Source organism: Trematomus bernacchii, unplaced genomic scaffold (genome assembly GCF_902827165.1).
Source record: "Trematomus bernacchii unplaced genomic scaffold, fTreBer1.1, whole genome shotgun sequence".
NCBI lineage: Eukaryota > Metazoa > Chordata > Actinopteri > Perciformes > Nototheniidae > Trematomus > Trematomus bernacchii.
Genome location: NW_022987771.1, coordinates 3071036 through 3089917, shown reverse-complemented (window position 1 = coordinate 3089917; position 18882 = coordinate 3071036). Strand labels below are relative to the sequence as shown.

General features: G+C 42.4%; 1 protein-coding gene across 1 annotated transcript in view; it reads right to left on the bottom strand.

Annotated features, from left to right (window-relative positions):
* Positions 1-18882, bottom strand: part of adgrv1 (adhesion G protein-coupled receptor V1) — a 142221-nt gene that overhangs the window by 54716 nt on the left and 68623 nt on the right. The window contains 7 exon segments of the mRNA XM_034148508.1: positions 10252-10352; positions 10552-10712; positions 12710-12849; positions 12947-13193; positions 14485-14657; positions 14995-15402; positions 17104-17346. Of these exon segments, the coding sequence (XP_034004399.1) occupies positions 10252-10352; positions 10552-10712; positions 12710-12849; positions 12947-13193; positions 14485-14657; positions 14995-15402; positions 17104-17346 (1473 nt within the window).

Here is an 18882-nt window from a genome sequence, read left to right as displayed (position 1 = left end):
TAGCAACAATTCTGTGTCCTGTCTGTGTCTGGGAAACATCCAGGTGACCTAACCTAGAAAACCAGAGCAAACATCAGGTTTAAATGGCATCACTGACCTCAACTGTATCAGGGTAAAATGTGTTTTTACTTCACTCAACCTCCAAAGTTCACTCCAAAACACACACACACAGTTCTGCCAAGACAAGCTGTCAAACTCCCAAAATAGAGCAGACCGCCGTGGGGACTTTGACAAGTAAAGGCTCCCACTTTATTTATCATTCCCAGTGTCATCAGCCTGTTTGATAAAGTCCTTGATGACAAGCTGAATCACCTTTCACCAAAGTAGGTGAAAGGTGGCTGCTGCCGGGAAGTTCGGAGAGGACAAACACTCTTACATTTTAGGCATATATCTTTGTGAAGAAGACGCCTTCATCACAGTTGGCATAGGGGCATGGTAATATATATCCGGGTCTAAAATTGTTAAGTTATGAGCCTGTCAAAATAGATTGAGATAACAGGGATGCAAGCAGGTGATAAATGATACAAGCCCCTGACTTGCCATAAGTGATTTTATGCCCAGATATCTGTCTGCTGATTGTATTTTCTTTATCCACTGAAGCAGGTAATGAATGGGAAGTCAATATGTTACAGCTCAGGGGAAGTAATGGGTCATATCAGCTGAATAAAGATTAGTCCGTTCAGAGATTAAGTGCCCAGCCTTTGAGACATTTCCTTTGAAAGTATCTTGCTATATTATTCATCAATCCATTCTTATGTGAATAGCTATTTATGGACCTAAAACATTGACGTCTTATTCTGTCACAACGTTTGTTATTCTGAAATATCCCGTCTGAAATCACTGCCCAGAATGAGTCCTAAAACCTGGAAATTAGTCAGTGTTTTACCACATCTGGTTCCTTCTACTTGAAGTCAACAGTTTCGTGTGGTTAGATACCTAAAATAAGATGGATGATTAACACAAGCTAATAAGATTTTCAAGTTTTATTCTATGACCGAAAATACGTCAGTAAAAACCCCACTTGTGGGTATCCAAAGTTTTAATGTGTAATAAAAAAACGGTTTCTAAATTAGACCTGTAAACATCATCAGGCCGACCATTAGCCACCTTTAACTTAGCGGTGAATTATTGTGAACTTGATGTCGTTTGTGTAGCTTTAGCCTTAGCTTATCGTTTGATTTGTACTTCTGGTGATTAGAATTGTGCTTCAACAACATCATCATTATACAGAAAACAAAGAGAGAAATCCCATTGTTTTTGTCGAGGGATCCATGCGATGCTAACTTTTGAGTCAGCCTACTGTACAAAAATAGATCATCGCTGCGCCACTGTAAAGACAGTTTGTTTGCATGTTCGCTGTCTTGGCTTTAGCTAGCAGACAGTAGCTAACTGCAGAGCCCTGGTGAGAGAGAACGGCTGCCTGACATTACATTACATTGCATTTAGCTGACGCTTTTATCCAAAGCGACTTACAATAAGTGCATTCGACCAAGAAGATACAAACTTGAAGAAAACAGAATCATATAAGTACATCAGGTTTCATAGAGCCAACACATTTAAAGTGCTACTCAACTGGCTTTAGATAAGCCAGTCCTTTATTAGTATATAAGTGCTTTATTAGTATATAAGTGCTTTGTTAGTCATTGTATCGCTCGAAGTGGAGTCGAAAGAGATGAGTTTTTAGTCTGCGCCGGAAGATGTGTAAGCTTTCTGCTGTCCTGATGTCAATGGGGAGCTCATTCCACCATTTTGGAGCCAGGACAGCAAACCCACGTGTTTTTGCTGATGGGAACTTGGGTCCCCCTCGCAGTGCGGGTGCAGCGAGCCGTTTGGCCGATGCAGAGCGGAGTGCACGTGCTGGGGTGTATGGTTTAACCATGTCCTGGATGTAAGAGGGGCCAGATCCATTCACAGCATGGTACGCCAGTACCAGTGTCTTGAAGTGGATTCTAGCAATTACTGGAAACCAGTTACTGACCTCCTGTTTCTGTTGAATGTACTTTTTCCGGAATCAGAGGAAAGTTCATACAAGTTCAGTGTTTTGCTAGGGTCACTAGCCGTTAGGACAACACACATTTGGCCAAAATCAGATTAAATTCCAGAGTCCAGAGAGTCAAAAGACTGCGCAGCACAATGTATGGTAGGAAAACTATTAGCACTCTTTACCACAAATCCTATTTATATTGTACAGGTGCAGACATTCGACCAGTAGCAGAGAAAATGCATATAGTTAGAGCTGCAAACGGATACACACAGATAGCATTATGTCCTTTTCAGTAATATTGACCAACCTGAGTTCGTAGACAGTTTGGATTGTTGGTTTATATCCCAATTGCAACACAATAATATAATCAAGATGAAGCTAATGTCGGACCACCCTAGTAGATGAATAACTTTAGCGAGTCGAGATAATAATTGCTGCCTTCAAGTTATTTTTACAACAGTAAGTTGGTAAAGAAGAATTAGTGATTTCTATTAGTACATAAACTAAATTGCCGTTAGGACATGTTGTATAGAGTATAATGTTTAAGTAAAATACTTCATTTAAACAGATAATCGTAAAAGACTTTATATCCTGGAAATGTCTAATCTGTGTCCCATTTTATATGACAAAGTTAATGTCAATATGTAAAGTGTATGAAATTAGCTGACCTTTAATTCCTTGCAGGTGTAATGGTTGATAATGTGTAACCATTGTGTACAGTTGATGAGTCCTACTTAATTGCAACATGATTATGCAGTAGTCAGTCAGTGTACTTCAGACTGGTGCAGTCTGTTTAGTAACCCTTTTAAAAGTCTCCATTTCTTTTGTGGAAATGAGCCTCAACGATATCATAATGTGTTCTTGTGAGAACATCTGAATGTTAACTTACTTACTGTACAAGACAACTCAACAGAGCACCTTTAAGGACTACAGATCAGTCCCTTGTTGATGATGTTGTTTGACATACATTTTACTGGCAGCCATCCGGATGTTTGGTGAGTCAATGAAAACAAGTCGAGTGTCTGTAACCAGTTCAGGGACAAGCAACATGTGAATAGGGCATCATCATTGTTCAAATTGATGAGTCATGCAGGTTGAGCCCAGCCACTTATCCAAACACACAGAGAGAGAGAAGGGAGTCTTTCAGCATGTCCCTGCACCCAGCTGAGCCCAGCAGCAGACACAACGACAGAGGGGGCAGAATAAAAGAAGCAGGGATTACTCAGCCATTTATGAAAGGAGCAAGAAGGGCAGCAAGTGGCATGAATGTAAAACAGGAAAATGTTGACATGAAAGGGAATTCACGAAGGACTAGCTAATTGTACGGTATATTGTTGCTTCTATTTTCTCCTGCACTTAATTGGTCACTTACTCGGCAACATTGAGCTTGTATGTCTAAAGGGAACTTCATCTGCATTACTTGCACATTGGTCTGCAAGATAATATTGCACTATTTTAATCTACTCTGTTTCTTCTTGCACTATTTTATTGTTTTGAATTTGTTTCATATGACAATAAAGCCTTTAAGTCTTGAATCCTTGAATGGGAGGCTGTGGCTCAGAATGCTGCTGACTTGAACAGAGATATATCAGATAGAGAGGAGAGGAGTCAGAACAAACTGGACACAAGGTGTTGGATCAGCCAGCAGGGTGTAATGTGAGTCTCCCAAGAGGCTGTCTTCACCTCTCCACTGTCCTATACACACACACACACACACACACACACACACACACACACACACACACACACACACACACACACACACACACACCACACACACACACACACACACACCACACACACACACACACACACACACACACACCACACACACACACACACCACACACACACCACACACACACACACACACACACACACACACACACACACACACACACAGTATCACAGGCCCCGACTGCTGACACTTTATACCCATCTATTATCTGCCATTAGCTCAGGCTGACACCCAGTAAAGAGGTTAGATTTGCATTCAAATCTTATCAAGGGCACGCTGTATTCTTTATATTCAAACAGGCACAAATGAAATCCATCTCAATCTGAGTTCAATGAGAAATCGAAGGAATAAGTAAATTCTTATTCTTCCCCTTCTTTTGCTGTCTGATTTTGTTTCCAAACTCTTGTGGGAGCAATCATAGAATACAAAAACAAAGTCATATTCTCTGACGTCAACGTGGAAACACAAAAACTCTCTGTTTGTTGATTTAACGATTGATCGGTCGCGATGGGAAAAGATAAACTTCCTCAGGAAAAGCACTCAGTTGATTTACAAAGACTTGTGTTGATCTTACGTTCTAAAGCCAAGGAGACGCTAAGGTCTTGGATTTCGCAATTCATACACCCCCTTTTCCCGGAGAGCTGAGAAACCGCATGCATGCTCGACCACAACATAACCCCCCCCCCCCCCCATGCACGCACACATGCACACTGACGACAAACAGGAACTTTAAGGAATCCTGACAGCTTCTTTATTCGGCTCAGAGACCGGAAGATCGGGTGGTGGATGGTGTTTCAGGGGGATAACAGTTAGTGTTTATGCCAGTGTGTTTGTGCGTGTGTGTGTGTGTGTGTCTGTGTGTGTGTGTGTGTGTGTGTGTGTGTGTGTGTGTGTGCGTGTGTGTGTGTGTGTGTATTGAGGAAAAGCCATCTGAATGCTGGATCTAGTCCCAGAGCTAACAGGAAATCCTTTATAACCAGAGCTAGGAGTCATCTAAACACCTCCCAGATACTGGGATACAGCGCAGGGTCCCCTGGGTAAACGCTCCACTGACTGTGTGGGAATGGCTGTCTGCGACATGGAGGGATGTTTAATTACAATGGATGAGAAATGAATTGTGTTTGGTTTTGCAATAGAGATTGAGATTAGATGTTCTTTTCCCACAATACAATCATGTATTGGCGAAATACTGGATCGAGAGGACACATGAGTTGATGAACACGTGAAATAACTAACAAACAAACTAACAAACAAACTAAAAAGTACGAACTTATCAAACACGAAACAAACGTTCTTCCTACTTTCCTACCTCCTCACCTAGTGAACAAACAAACAAACAAACAAACCAACTTACTGACCGACCGACCGACCTATACAGTTTAATGTCCTGGTGAAACATATTAATTGGCTGGTTGGAGATGACTAAATGAGAGGGGTGCAAATGGGGTTAATTAAAGACTTTAATAATAACATATACATCAATATTGTTGTTGATGAGCCCGACAGATAAAATACTTTTTATCATGGGACCTTATGTAAACAGACAACAGCTGTTTCATCAGAGGGGATGGAATAAGTGATGTTTGATATGAATACAATGTGGTCTTACATGCTGCCTCTCAGTAATCCTAACAGGAATAAAGGAAAAAGTGACCCAATAAAAGCAGCAGCAGTAGGATCCTAACAGTCTGGGTCATGGCTCTGAAGTACAGAGGCCATGACACTGATCTTTTTATTGGGGAAACCATCGGTTGTGGCTAAAAGCAATTCAGTTAATCAAATGTGGAATCAGTTTTCCTATTACAATGCAAACCACCATTTCTAAAATAAGATGATGAAGTGCCCCATAGGGACTGAAAGAATAGCGTTGAAAAACGAGAAATGAAACTATCAGCCGTCTAGTTGTCTTAAAGGCCTCTCATCCATCAGTTTTGTGAGCCTGAGTCTTTATTGTCATTGATTTATGTTTCGGTGAAATGAATGCAGAAGGATGACGGCAGTGGTCCGTCCCCTGGAGTCACAGCGAAACCACATGAATACTGATCAAAGATTTGACAATGTGTCTCACTGCATTCAGGACCGCATGTCACTGTGGTCCAAAATCCTGTTTAGACTAAACCTCATCTTCTTCATCCTCAGACGGCAAAACCACAGAAAACTTTTGGGGACTAATGCACAATGTTTTGGAGAAAATTGGAGCAATGTGTTTGATTTTTTGATCGAGTTACAATGTTCTGTCAACCAAATATATGTATGGTTTTTGCTTAAACTTATGGCTAAATGAAATCATATTGTGATCTGTTTATGTATATATTTGACATTTGTTTATTTTCATTTTCCTGTTATTCATCACAAGCCCTGTGCATGACTATTTGATATCCCACTTGAAACTTATTTAACAACAAAGTTGGTTATTACACCACTGGGTTTGATGTCTTTGACCAAACACCATGTTATGGGGTAACTCACAGCAGGCTATGATTTCTGCCTTCCTGCATCAACTAATGATGTTTCCTTGTTTCTCTTACCTTGATAATATTGAACAAGCTGAACAAAACCTACTTAGAGAGAATATGAAATGATCAGTAATATTTGTAAAATACTGTTTCAAGGGAGCTAATGCGGATAGAAAACAAGCTATTACCCTCACATATGTGCAGGTGCATTTGCACATACACAGATTGTACTTACATACTTTAAATCCCGTGCACATTAGCAGACATACACACATGACACCAGAGGCTCTCTTACACAGAACATATGCACCGGGTAAATTTCCACTCTACACACACAATCTTCAGTTGTCTTGCTGAGGGGAGGGCAGACTGACTGGTGTGACACACACACACACACACACACACACACACACACACACACACACACACACACACACACACACACACACACACACACACACACACACACACACACACACACACACACACACACACACACACACACACACACACACACACACACACACACACACACACACACACACACATAATTATCTCTCAGCAGGAGGTCTGACGTCTGTCTCATTGTGTCAGTAGCAGCACTCTGTCACCTCTGGGTCCGGATCAATTTGAACCTCTGACACCTCTCACAACCTGCTTCCATCCAGTATATATGAAACTTTGTTGGACCTTGCTGAAGATAGCTTAACCTACAGAATATATCTGATACTGTGCGGTAGTGTTACAGGACTTTCCCAATTCTTTAAAATACAAATCCCAGAAGATTAGGAAGAACATATTAGAGTTTTGAACACATCATTGCTAAAAGACTCCCTTAATGCTGAACAAGTTGTTCGATTGACATTTGATGTACATTATCTACTTTGACTGAGCTGTAAAGTGTCACATGTCACATTGATTATAATAGTCAGGGAAACTGTTGTGATTAAACTACAGCAACTTACTTGCTCTGAATGTGACAATGAACACATTGAATAGATTTTCATTGTGTGATTGTACTGCCCACAGTTGCTTGGAAACACTGAAGATAGGATAGGGAGTATTTCCTTCTCACTACATTCTGAAGATCTTAAATTATCCTAAAAAAAACATAATATTTAATTGAAACCCTAATCCTTGTTTGTAAACAAGGAGATGAAATTTCAAAAAAGAAAAGGCGTAACTAAATAAAAAGTATTTACAACCTTGTTCATTTTCATCTTGTAAGTCAGCCAACGTTCTTTTTCTGTTCCTTCTGAAAGCTCACTCGTCCTCCTCTTTGAAGTGTACTTGCTTTCGTTTGTTAGTGGTTTAACATCTAAACATACTACCATTGATGCCCTGAGGTTTGTGAGATGTTCTATCGATTGATATATAAAAAGCATGGCAGCCAGAATACTGAGAAAGTAAGAAAAAACACATACATTAAACCACAAGCCTCAACCTGCTATCACTCTCCCAGAGGCGTGGGATATTCCTCTAGTGTTTATAGCTGACTGTAGCTGTTGCAGGAGGATAAATCTAACCAACAGCTTCATTCCCCCCCCCCCCCCCCCTATGGCAGTGACTAATCCCAGCCCACCACCACAGATGGAGAGCCCTCTCCTTCAGAGGTGGCTGGTACTGAACCAGACAGTTCAAATCGCTGGTGAGGCACGAGCAGGGCTACGATGTCACAAATGACAGCTGATCTAGGATCCAGGATCTCTGGCCTTACTAATATGGACATGTACCACTAATCACTTCCTACCTATGACTCTATATATAAAGCTGATTTCAAATAAAAAAGCCTAAATAGACACCACTACCACAGAGGATTAGCTTTAAACCATGAATGACATGTTCATTTACTGACCATGCATTGCTGTACAACAGTAACAGGCTTAGATTAAAATAAATATGGATTCACATAAATCCTTACAGAGATTTTAATGTATTCGGTTCTGAGATAAATACATGCTTATTGACTCAATCTTAAATCAGCAAACTCAAACTGCATCAACATATACATTAGTGATGCTTTTAACAGGTGCTGTTTGCATGGGAAGTGAGGAGAACATCAATATTATGTATCCTGAGGGCAACACTTTTCTCCAGGACACAGCACTGGCTCATACTCAAACTCATTACATGTTTTAGATTTAAGTCCACATGCATCACTTTGTGCATGCATGTTTTCACTAGCCAGTAAGTAAGGCTCATTCAGTAATGGAAAGAAAAGAGGAAAAATCCGCTCGCATGCATTCATATAACAAAAGTAATGTTTTCTTCTCCTATTTCTAGCAAGCAATTTCAGATCTAGGACAAAGTATGTATTTAAGTGAAGACCATGACGTCAGTAGGTCTATTTTGACTCGGCACATCCTGCACTGTGAGTCCGTCACTACCTCCAACATATTCCCAACAGCACCACACGAGCACTCAGAGGGTACATCTTAAAACCAGAAGGCACAGCCAGTCTGGCCTTTAGTTTGAGAGACACACACTTGTATTGGATGAACTATAGCTCACACACATTCAAGGAGAAGGCCTTCACCTGCAGTACAGTACCAACACAGAAACAGAACACAACGGAAATTTCCATCCAAACCCTTTCAGGTCCAGGGGCTCTGCCTGGGCCATAAACAGGTCGAGCCCCCAACAACAGTCCGCTTTAGTAGGGGCTCGTGTTTGTCAACCAAATAGAGGGGGGGACCAGTGGAAAATTACCAGTCCCGCACTGGCTCCCGCACACACACATGCACACACACACATACATGGTGACCCGCTGAGAGACTAACATATCTATCTCGCTCATTGCTTATGTGACAGCTTGCGTTTTTAATGGGCCAGGCTGCGGGGGGCATGGTTGCGTTGTCAGGACGCAGCGGCCCGCAAACGATGCAACCGATGACATTCGATGATGTGTGTGTGTTCACATCCATGCACATTTCCAAGAAAATACCTGTGACCTGTGGAGTAAGATGGGTTGGTAGCATGCAGTGTGTGTGTGTGTGTGTGTGTGTGTGTGTGTGTGTGTGTGTGTGTGTGTGTGTGTGTGTGTGTGTGTGTGTGTGTGTGTGTGTAGGTGTGTGTGGTGTGTGTGTGTGTGTGTGGTGTGTGTGTGTGTGTGTGTGTGTGTGGCAGAGGGAGAGGAAGTACTCAGATCTTTTAATACCAAATTGTAAAAATACTCTGTTACAACTAGCAGTCCTGCATTCAAGATCTTTCTCAAGTAAAAGTACAAGTATGAACATCAAAATATAGTCAAAGTAGTACTTGGTATGCACTGGGGAACATTTCAGAATCATATTAAATTACTTTTACTAACTATTTACTATATGTATACTGCTGCTGGATAGCTACACCTACATTTATATTCCAGTGTTTATAAATGAGTTTGTTGACATTTTTTTAAGCTAATGATCTGAAAGTATTTAAGATTTTCAAATACATGTAGTGCAGTAGAAGCACTCAGGTTAAGTTTAAGTACCTCAAAATTGTACTGAAGAACAATAATTGAGTAAATGTACTTCAGGACATTCCACCACTGTGTGGGTGTTTGCTCAATGAAGGTCTAAACTATAAGCAGTATATGCTTTTGTATGTTTATGTCAGTATAAAAGCCAAAGGTGTAAGGGCATTATACATGTTACTTGTTAGACGCTTTTATCCAAAGCGACTTACATACTCAATACTGTGGGAAATCCCCACAGGAGCAATTTGGGGTGAAGTGTCTTGCCCAGGGACACAACGACATGCTGACTGCAGTGGGGTTTGAACCTGTGCTCCCCCTGATCCGAACACCAACGCACTAACCCACTGCACCACAGCCTCCATTACTAATGTGTGTGAGCCACTGATCCATATAGCAAAGAGAGAGATGAATGCCTCTATAAGATTTTCTAAAGGTTCACTATCCATCTACATTTAAGCCATAACAGAAAATAGAAGACGCAAACGAAAATGCCAAAGGAACTAATGCAGATGGCTGGGAGTAGGAAGCACTTCATCAGCTGTGAATTGTGGGTGTTCAGCGGCCTTTTATGTTAAAGGACTGCAGTACTACATAATATTAGATCAGAACTGTATTACCTGGGTCCCGAGGCAGCTCAGCATCATGTGAGTGAGCAGTTTGGCAGCGAACATGGGGAAACGGGAGCACAGAATGTGGGATATGATGGCCAATGCAAAGCCTGCAGAGGGAGAACACATGGAACCAACATTAGTGTTAGATTAACAAATGCTTCACATGAATCAGCGGCGGCTATTTATAACAACGTGGGAGGAATACGGAAATAACACACCACAGAGAAAGCTGAAACGTAGGCAGTGGGCATACAGAAAAACCCAGGAAACAACATGAAGAAGAGAGGGAGAGGGTGTGTTTTGTACCCGAGATGCAGATGAATCCTGAGGCGTAGAAGGCCTCGTTGTAGGAAGCAAGCGTGGCAAACTCTGCATAGGCGCTGAAGATAGACATGTGGGAGCAGGCACACTCCACATAGTTCCCACTTTCCTTCACCACCCTGCAGTACTGACCATCTGATGACCAGCTAGAGGAGAGAGGGAGAGGAGGCAGGAAGAGAAACAAGTGAAGACACGACTGTTACAACAGAGTTTAGGAACAGGCAGGTGAGACAAATCACAATACATAGCGATGAGCCTGAAACACCATCATGTGTATGAGTAAGTCCAGTATGCGGAGATAGAGGTTTGAAATAGCTAGCTCCCAATGGGCATAGCCATATTTATAATGCTCCATATATCTGAAACAAACGTCCACAAAACTGCAGGTCTGCGGCAACTCTTTTAAAGAGGCCCTACCACCGCTTCCCTGCCGTGTGCTATATAGGTTTGTGTGCATGTAAATGGTTTGCAAAGGCTGAAATATGTGTGTTCCCTCCAGAGGGAGTTTCCCTGCTACATTCAGCACAGTCATCTCTTTAAAAGTAGTGTAACAGTCTATGTCCAACATACACTTTTCAATACAATTCCTTGTGTTGCTAACGGCGCTATGATTGGTCACAAAGACAAGGAAATGAATGTGGTTAGTGGTCTTTATCTGTGGTCACCTTTGAAGATGTATTGCAACAAACCAGAACAACATAAACACGTTTCTTCTTTATTTGCTTACACAAAACACCCACAAGGATTCGGAGAGCAGAATGTGACCTTCAGCAAGAAGCTCACTCTGCACCATTGACCTTTCCCTCTTAAGGACTTTGCTTCTGCCTCCATATCAGTCTCTCATCTACTTTCCTTTCTGCGATGATGTTCCGCCCAAACCTGCCGTTTCAGGACTAACACGGTGTTCCAGCCAAGTCCCATTCCCCTCCCAGGAATGTCCTCGACAAACCCAGAGGGAGGATTGAGGGTGTAGAAGACTGGATGTGCAGATATTAAACACAATGATGTGACAGAGTTTTTGCCTTCTCTTCAAAAACTGGTTTCAGCCATCCAAAAAGTGTAAGGGTGACAGAGCAAGGTGAGCGCAGGGTATTACTAGCAATCTGCACATTTTTGTTATTAATTAAACAATATAATTAAACTAATAAATTATGGTGTATTATTGTAGGTTAAGCTACCAGCAGTAAATAAAGTCACATTCAAATATACCGCACCAATATACCATATGCAACATTAAAGTATATTTAAAGTATCAATAAATATATTACAATAATTTAATATATAGGATTTTGAAATGAGCCTTCATAATGGGTACTTTTACTTAAGTATGATATGATGCTGATACTTTTATGCTTTTACTTAAAGTATGATTTTGAATGCAGGACTTTTACCTGTAAGTGAGTATTTTTACAATGCAGTTGTAATACTTTTACTTAAAGGTGGGGTAGGTCATTTTGGAGAAACCAGCTGGAGTGCGCTAGAATTTGAAAATACACAACCGGAGAAAATCTGCCACTTCCTTACAGAGCCCCTCCTCCAACACACACGAACGCGCACATGATCAATGAGGGCACGAGATAAGTTTGTGCACAGATGGAAGGCTGACAGGCAGGTAGGCCATCCAGTTATTTTAGCCGGGCTGGCTCAGATGATTGGTCGTGCTTTTTACAGTACTACGGCTTCCACAGATGACATGTTTTTATGGATTTTTTGTCAAAGCACTTAAGATATTCATTGCTATCGGGATGTTAAGAGCATTCCATGGAATATAACAAAAAGTGTATCTCGAGCCGGTTTCTCAAACTTACCTACCCCACCTTTAAGTGAAATATCTTCTTCCACCACGTTCATCATTTCTTGGAAACAATTGTGAAGTCTAGGATAGGATGAAGGCCAGTCTGTAGAGCTTGGCCTATAAACGCAGGGTCGCCGGTTCGAATCCTGATCGGTCCAATACTAAAGAGTGTGGACTGGTAGCTGAAAAGGTGACAGTTTTGACTCCTGGGCACTGCCGAGGTGTCCTTGAGCAAGACACCACACCCCCTACTGCGAAGTCCTTCCAAACCACTGAAAGACTTGTCGCTCAAACACTTTTTAAATGACGTAATATAATATCCGAGCTGTTGTGTCTGTGGAGGGTTACCTTGCAGTGGTCTGGTTCCAGAGCAGGCACACAGACCGGCCTGGTTTCACTTGTTGGCCGGGGGTGTGGATACGATACACCACCTCATTGCCATCTTCCAGAGGTCGTGACCTTCTGTCCTGCAGGCTGGCTGAGAACACCTGGATATGAACAGAAGAAATAAAGTGGGGTCATAAAATGGCTAATTTATACTGGAGCAATACTGCCCTCTGCTGCTCCATCTCCCTGCTTCCCCACCTTTCCATTGAGAGCAGTGATTGTGTCGTTCCTGAGAAACCAGTGCTCAGTTCTGAACTCGGTGAGCTGGATCCGGCTGAGGTTTCCACAGTCAGCAGTCAGGGCTGCCGGGACAGCCAGCAGGGTGTCAGGAAGCTGGAAGAAGTCTGCATTACGACCCCTGAATCTGTGTCCATTGATCTGTGTGGGGTACCACTGGAAGGCAGAGATGGTCATATGCGGACATGTTTCCAGGATGGTGCCCCTTCTGGAGAAATCACACAAAGGAACCATTTATCATTTGAAGCATGATAACCTTGCATATAAGATATTAAAGGTCTCCTATTATACTGTTTTTCATCAATATATTATAGGTCTCAGATATATACAAAACATGTCTCTGAAGTGTTTGGCTCCAAACACCAAACAGATCATTGCAGCATCCCATAATCCCCTCTGTTTCAGCCCTGTTTCAAAAGTGCTGATTCTCTGTCTGTTACTTTAGATGAAAATAAGGAGCCACTCCCCACGCCCCTCTGAGAGATATTTGGTTAAAAAGAACACAATAGCCGCGTTCACACCGCGTTCTTTGCAGTACTCAGTGCCCGACACTCAGTGTGGGGCACTCAGTGCCCCATGGGGGACTGAGTACAGATCGCGTTCACACCGGAGTACTTCCCTGAGGGAAGATTACGCAAATGAAGCCGCTGACGTCACTTCTTCTTCTTCTGCTTTGGGTTTACTGGCAGGCCGCAAACCACTTCACGGCGTATACTGCCACCCGAAGTCCCCGGAGTTGGGGGCTGGCTTCAGTAGAAGCTGCTGGGACTCCCAGCTGCTTCTACTGAAGCCTTCCGAGTAAATCGTCAGAACGCCGACACCTCCTCATCTCCACCGCTCCCATGTTTTCTTTTGTGTTGCCATAAGTTATTCTCTCTCCGTTGGTGCGCTGGGCTAATGCTAATGCTAATAATGCTAATGCCAGCAAATACAATGGCGGCTTCAAAAAACATTTCAGAGTTTTACGGAGCGTGGTTTGCAATTCGCCCAGCCAATCAGAACTGGGGCACTTTTTTCCCCCTGGAGAGTACCACCTCTCTAGCAGGCACTAAACATGGGGCTAAAAGTGCCCTGAACCAAGTGAACTTTTTGGTGTGAACGCAACGGGCACTGGCACTAACGGAACTAAAGGGGAAAAGTACGGGTGAAAGTACTCCGGTGTGAACACGGCTATTGGTGCTCTAGGAGGAGATTCAGGTGATAAGGTGGGGGGGGGTTACCTTGGTTGGTGATTGGCTAATGGTTACCAAGCCAAAAAATCGTTATGACATCATAAAGTGGCCAAAATCTGATCAGCTCAGTTTCAGACAGGTTTTTATATAAATGGATCAGGACAAAAAGAGAGAGAATCTTTTTTCCTGAAACTTTCAGAATCTCTTTACACAGAGGGGACACATGTTGATGTAGAAAAGACATGACAAATTTGATTTTGCATAATAGGTGACCTTTAAAAGAAAGAGGGGTATCTCCCTTCCCCTCGTTTTAAATGGGACACTCACATCGCACATTGACTCTGCGTTAGGAGGGAAAACGCAAATCGCTCAGCCACCTCAGCAAGGTGGCTGAGGCCTCGGGTGTCATCTCTGCTGGGATTGGCCAACGCACACAGCAGGTCGTAGGTCAGGTTGCGGCTACTCTCCTGTAGAGGAGTCCTGTTGGCCTCTGCAAGCACCTGATTCAGACCAAACAAAAAAGTGAGAGGGATGGATGGAGAAATGTAGCAAAATCATATTGAGAAACACCTGGCTTTGCTATTGTTTGCTTTGTTAATCTGTATGAGTGATCTACACTTGACTGTCTTTGTCTTTTCCCCCCCCTCCTGCCTCTGTTACTGTCACTTTCTTTGGTTTTAAGTGATATGCAGCTCTTATGGCACTGTCTCCTTTTAATTGATACACAGTTTTATCTGAGTCTTCAGCTTCCATCAGACTGATTCAGTTTGCCCTTCAATAAATGTAAGTATTAGTTTAAACAAAACGTTTCTGTCCACAGTCTTCAATCAGTCTTACCTTCTCCAGAGCTTCGAGCACAGCGACCATCTGCTCCCGAGACAGAGGTGTAGAGACCTTATTGATCAGTTCCTGCAGCACCTGGTTTAGTATAATAGAGTCAAGAGGCTGGTGTAATTGTTCCAGTAGGAGCCACACAGCTTCACTGGCTGCATTCGACACCAGAGTCACATTAGCTATCCCGAACTCAGGGTGCACTCTGGCTCCACCTGAAGCGTTGAAGAGCTCCACCTGGAAGCGCTTGGGTGTCGGAGAGGAGGAGGCGAGGTCAGGAGTGAGGTAAATCTCCAGAGATGTGTTACGCTGACCCACAGCGAAGGTTAGAAGACCCTGTTGTTTAGGGAAGTCCATCCCTGTCTTAGCAGGCCGGATCACAGAGGGACCCACAGCCTCCTCTCTGGGCAGCTCCTGGAGGAACAACAGAAATGTCTCGTGTTGAGTGGAGTTATGTTGACCAGCAATGTTTGTCAAAGTAAACCTACATGATTCAAATTCAATAGGTTTTATTGTCATATGCACATAAGCTACAGTCTAGAAATGGCAATGACATTCTTCTGACCTGAGCCTGTCCAACAATGCAACATATATAATAAAATACAAAAATACAAAATAGTGCAAAAAGTCTATATACATGTAAATACATGTAGTATATGATATGTACAAGAACAGCATATCAAATTAAATAATGTACATTAAGACAAAATTAAATGTAGTTTTGTATAAAAGGTCAAATTATATTGACATCTAAGGGCGACCCCTGTAGTCAGTAGAACAAAAAGCCACAGTTCTCATCCGTTAAGTTCTTTAACGTTATCATACAACAGAAAAAAAGACAATTTGATTTTGCTTTTTATTTAATATGAGTTTTACCTCTAGTGTTTTGCCCGCTTGTGAAGGCCCGTTAACGTTGTTGAATGTGTGAGCAAACTATTTTATTTTATGGTATTCACCATGCGAGCTGCATAACAACGGGCTAGCCTCATAACTGTGATTTAACTTTTAACTTAAAGGTGGGGTAGGTCATTTTGGAGAAACCAGCTCGAGTGCGCTAGAATTTGAAAATACACAGCCGGAAAAAATCTGCCACTTCCTTACAGAGCCCCTCCTCCAACACACACGAACGCGCACATGACCAATGAGGGCACGAGATAAGTGTGTGCACAGATGGAAGGCTGACAGGCAGGTAGGCCATCCAGTTATTTTAGGCGGGCCGGCTAAAATGATTGGTCGTGCTTTTTACAGTACTACAGCTTCCACAGATGATTTTTTTTTATGGATTTTTTGTCAAAGCACTTCAGATATTCATTGCTATCGGGATGTTAAGAGCATTCCATGGAATATAACAACAAGTGTATCTCGAGCCGGTTTCTCAAACTTACCTACCCCACCTTTAAGGGATAATGTGTTTGAAATGTCTGATTTAAAAGGCGTTGATAGTGGCTCTCAGAAACTCATGAAAGGATGCCGCAACAATGTCCACACAATGTCAAATCAATGGTGAAATCAACAGAAACAACTGTAGCAACACGTGTACTGAACATGAGACAAGTTGAATTTGTTGTTTAGTTGCATTACAAACTAAAATGAGAGCTGGGCTTCACCTTGCTTCAAACCTTTGTCTCATAATATGTCAGAGAGATGAAAGCAGATGACCGGCCGTGTGTCTCGTTGTTTTTCTGTTGAGTGCACTACTCTTACTTTGATCTCCAATATCAAAAAGTGTTAGTGAGTACTCCATGCCCCTGAACTGCGTGTGCTGTAGCCAAGATATCTTTTATCATGCTGCCGAGGAGAGGTGAAGGAGGAAGGCAGTGAGATCAAAGAGGAGAGGAAGAAACATTTGTCATGGACATCAAATAAACCATGTTTGTATGTAATATATCCATAGTGGCAGAATAACTGCTTTATACCTCAATCAAAAGAAAAAAGATAACTAGTAAATGCCATTTAGTTCACGTCATTTCATTTTAAAATATGTGTATAAGGAGTATATCATGCAAAGTTGGTGTTAAATTTGAATTGAACTATGATTACATTTTACACTAATCTGCTCTCAAGTACTGTCCCAATTCAGAATAACATAAAATATGCCTCTAATTTAGGCCTCACCAGAGTGCGGTAGTGCACCGTCATGCTGGAGGCGGTGCTGGCCCGTCTGTGGACCTGCAGACTGATCCTGGTGGTGGTCCGGGTGGCGATGGGCAGCCTGTGACCCACAGAGAAGAACATGACGCCTCGCGGGTCGTCGCTCTCCCTCAGGGTGATGTTGGCAAAGCGGGTGGTCTCATTAATGGCAGCTCCAGCCCCCACCTGATAAATCTCCACCAGGAACCAGGTCCCGGGCTCAGGCTCCTGCAGCAACACAGAGGAGGGATTGTTTTAATTTGTGCAACACTGAATTTTGTATGAATACTCAGGAACACTCTGTCCTGGGGGGGGGGGCAGCCTGACTCTGTGGAGGTGGGAGACAGGTGAACTGTCATCACTGCTGGACAAAGTGTGTGCAGCTCCTTCTCCTTCTGCTTCACTTGCATTGACTCATGGAGAGACTGTACTTTCATAGCCAGTATAGGTTCATAACATGTTTTAAAGGAGAGGTGTCATGGCCATTTCCACTGATCATAATTCCGTTGTTGAGGTATACTAAAATAGATTTATATTGTGCATTTTTCCAAACTCACATTGGTTTCTCATACAGCATCTCTGTAAACTACGTGTATTCACTGAATTTCACTCTCTGCCTTTAACGGCTCGTTGTAGCTCCCAAAGCTCCAGCCCCCACCCTCCCTATTTTTCAGTGTGCTCTGATTGGTCGGGACGTTGTGAATCGCGCTGAGCTCCGTGGAGGTGTTGCTTCCTTGTTTAGGATACATAGCGAAACACAGCCAAACTCATCCTGAGCACACACAAACTCACAGCCGAAGTAAAAACAATAAGTGTGGCTTGATATTGAGTAAGAAAAAGGTTGATAAACGCTGTGAGAATGGGTCTGCAGAGAGAATTTCGCCGCGATCCCAACTGTCTGTTATCAGCCTGCAGCCAGGGAGGAGAAATCAGCTGAGCTGCTCCCTGCACACAGATGTGTGTGTGAGGAAGTCCGTGGATTGGTCAATTTGGACCAATCAGCGGGGGCTTAACGTAACGGCTCCGCGGACGTAACGTAACGGCTCCACGGATTGGTCCATTTCGTTCCGGGTACGGGTTGACATCATGCCGTACCCGGAAGAATCAAATGGACAATAATGACGTATCTCCAACGAGGCGTTTTGGGGAGGTATTTTCTGTGTTAGAGTTTTACTCGCTACAGGGTGTACTTTGAGGGTTTTGACTCTGCACACCGTTTACATGCATAAAATCCTTCATAACACACAAGGGGACGGGTAATAACCGGAAAAGCATGACACCTCTCCTTTAAAGTATATACTGTTTATAGCATTTAGTAATGTTCTGCTTATTGAAAGATATTCTACCTGCAGGATTTTGGCATTGGTTCAATACACTTATTGTAAGATAAAATGTCAACCAAACTACATTTAATGTAATGTAAAGAGATCCTTCCTTCCTGTACAACCACCACGGACCTCTGTACAACTCCACACGCTTAGAGACTATAAAATAGTATATCTAATATTACTAAAATTGCTATTACTGGTTTTGCAATATTTGAAACTCTAACAACTTTTGTGCAGTATTCCTTACATGTAATTTGTTCATCTCCAAGCTCGGTTGTACAATAACTGGCTGCTCCTCCACCATATGCTCACTTCCTTTTATAATACTGCTACTTAGTTTTCTACCTTCGATGTGTACTCATTTCATTTTCTATTTCATTATTCTGTGTGCTTGGATCTTAAATCAATATGTAAGTCTACTCTTTTTTTTGTCTTT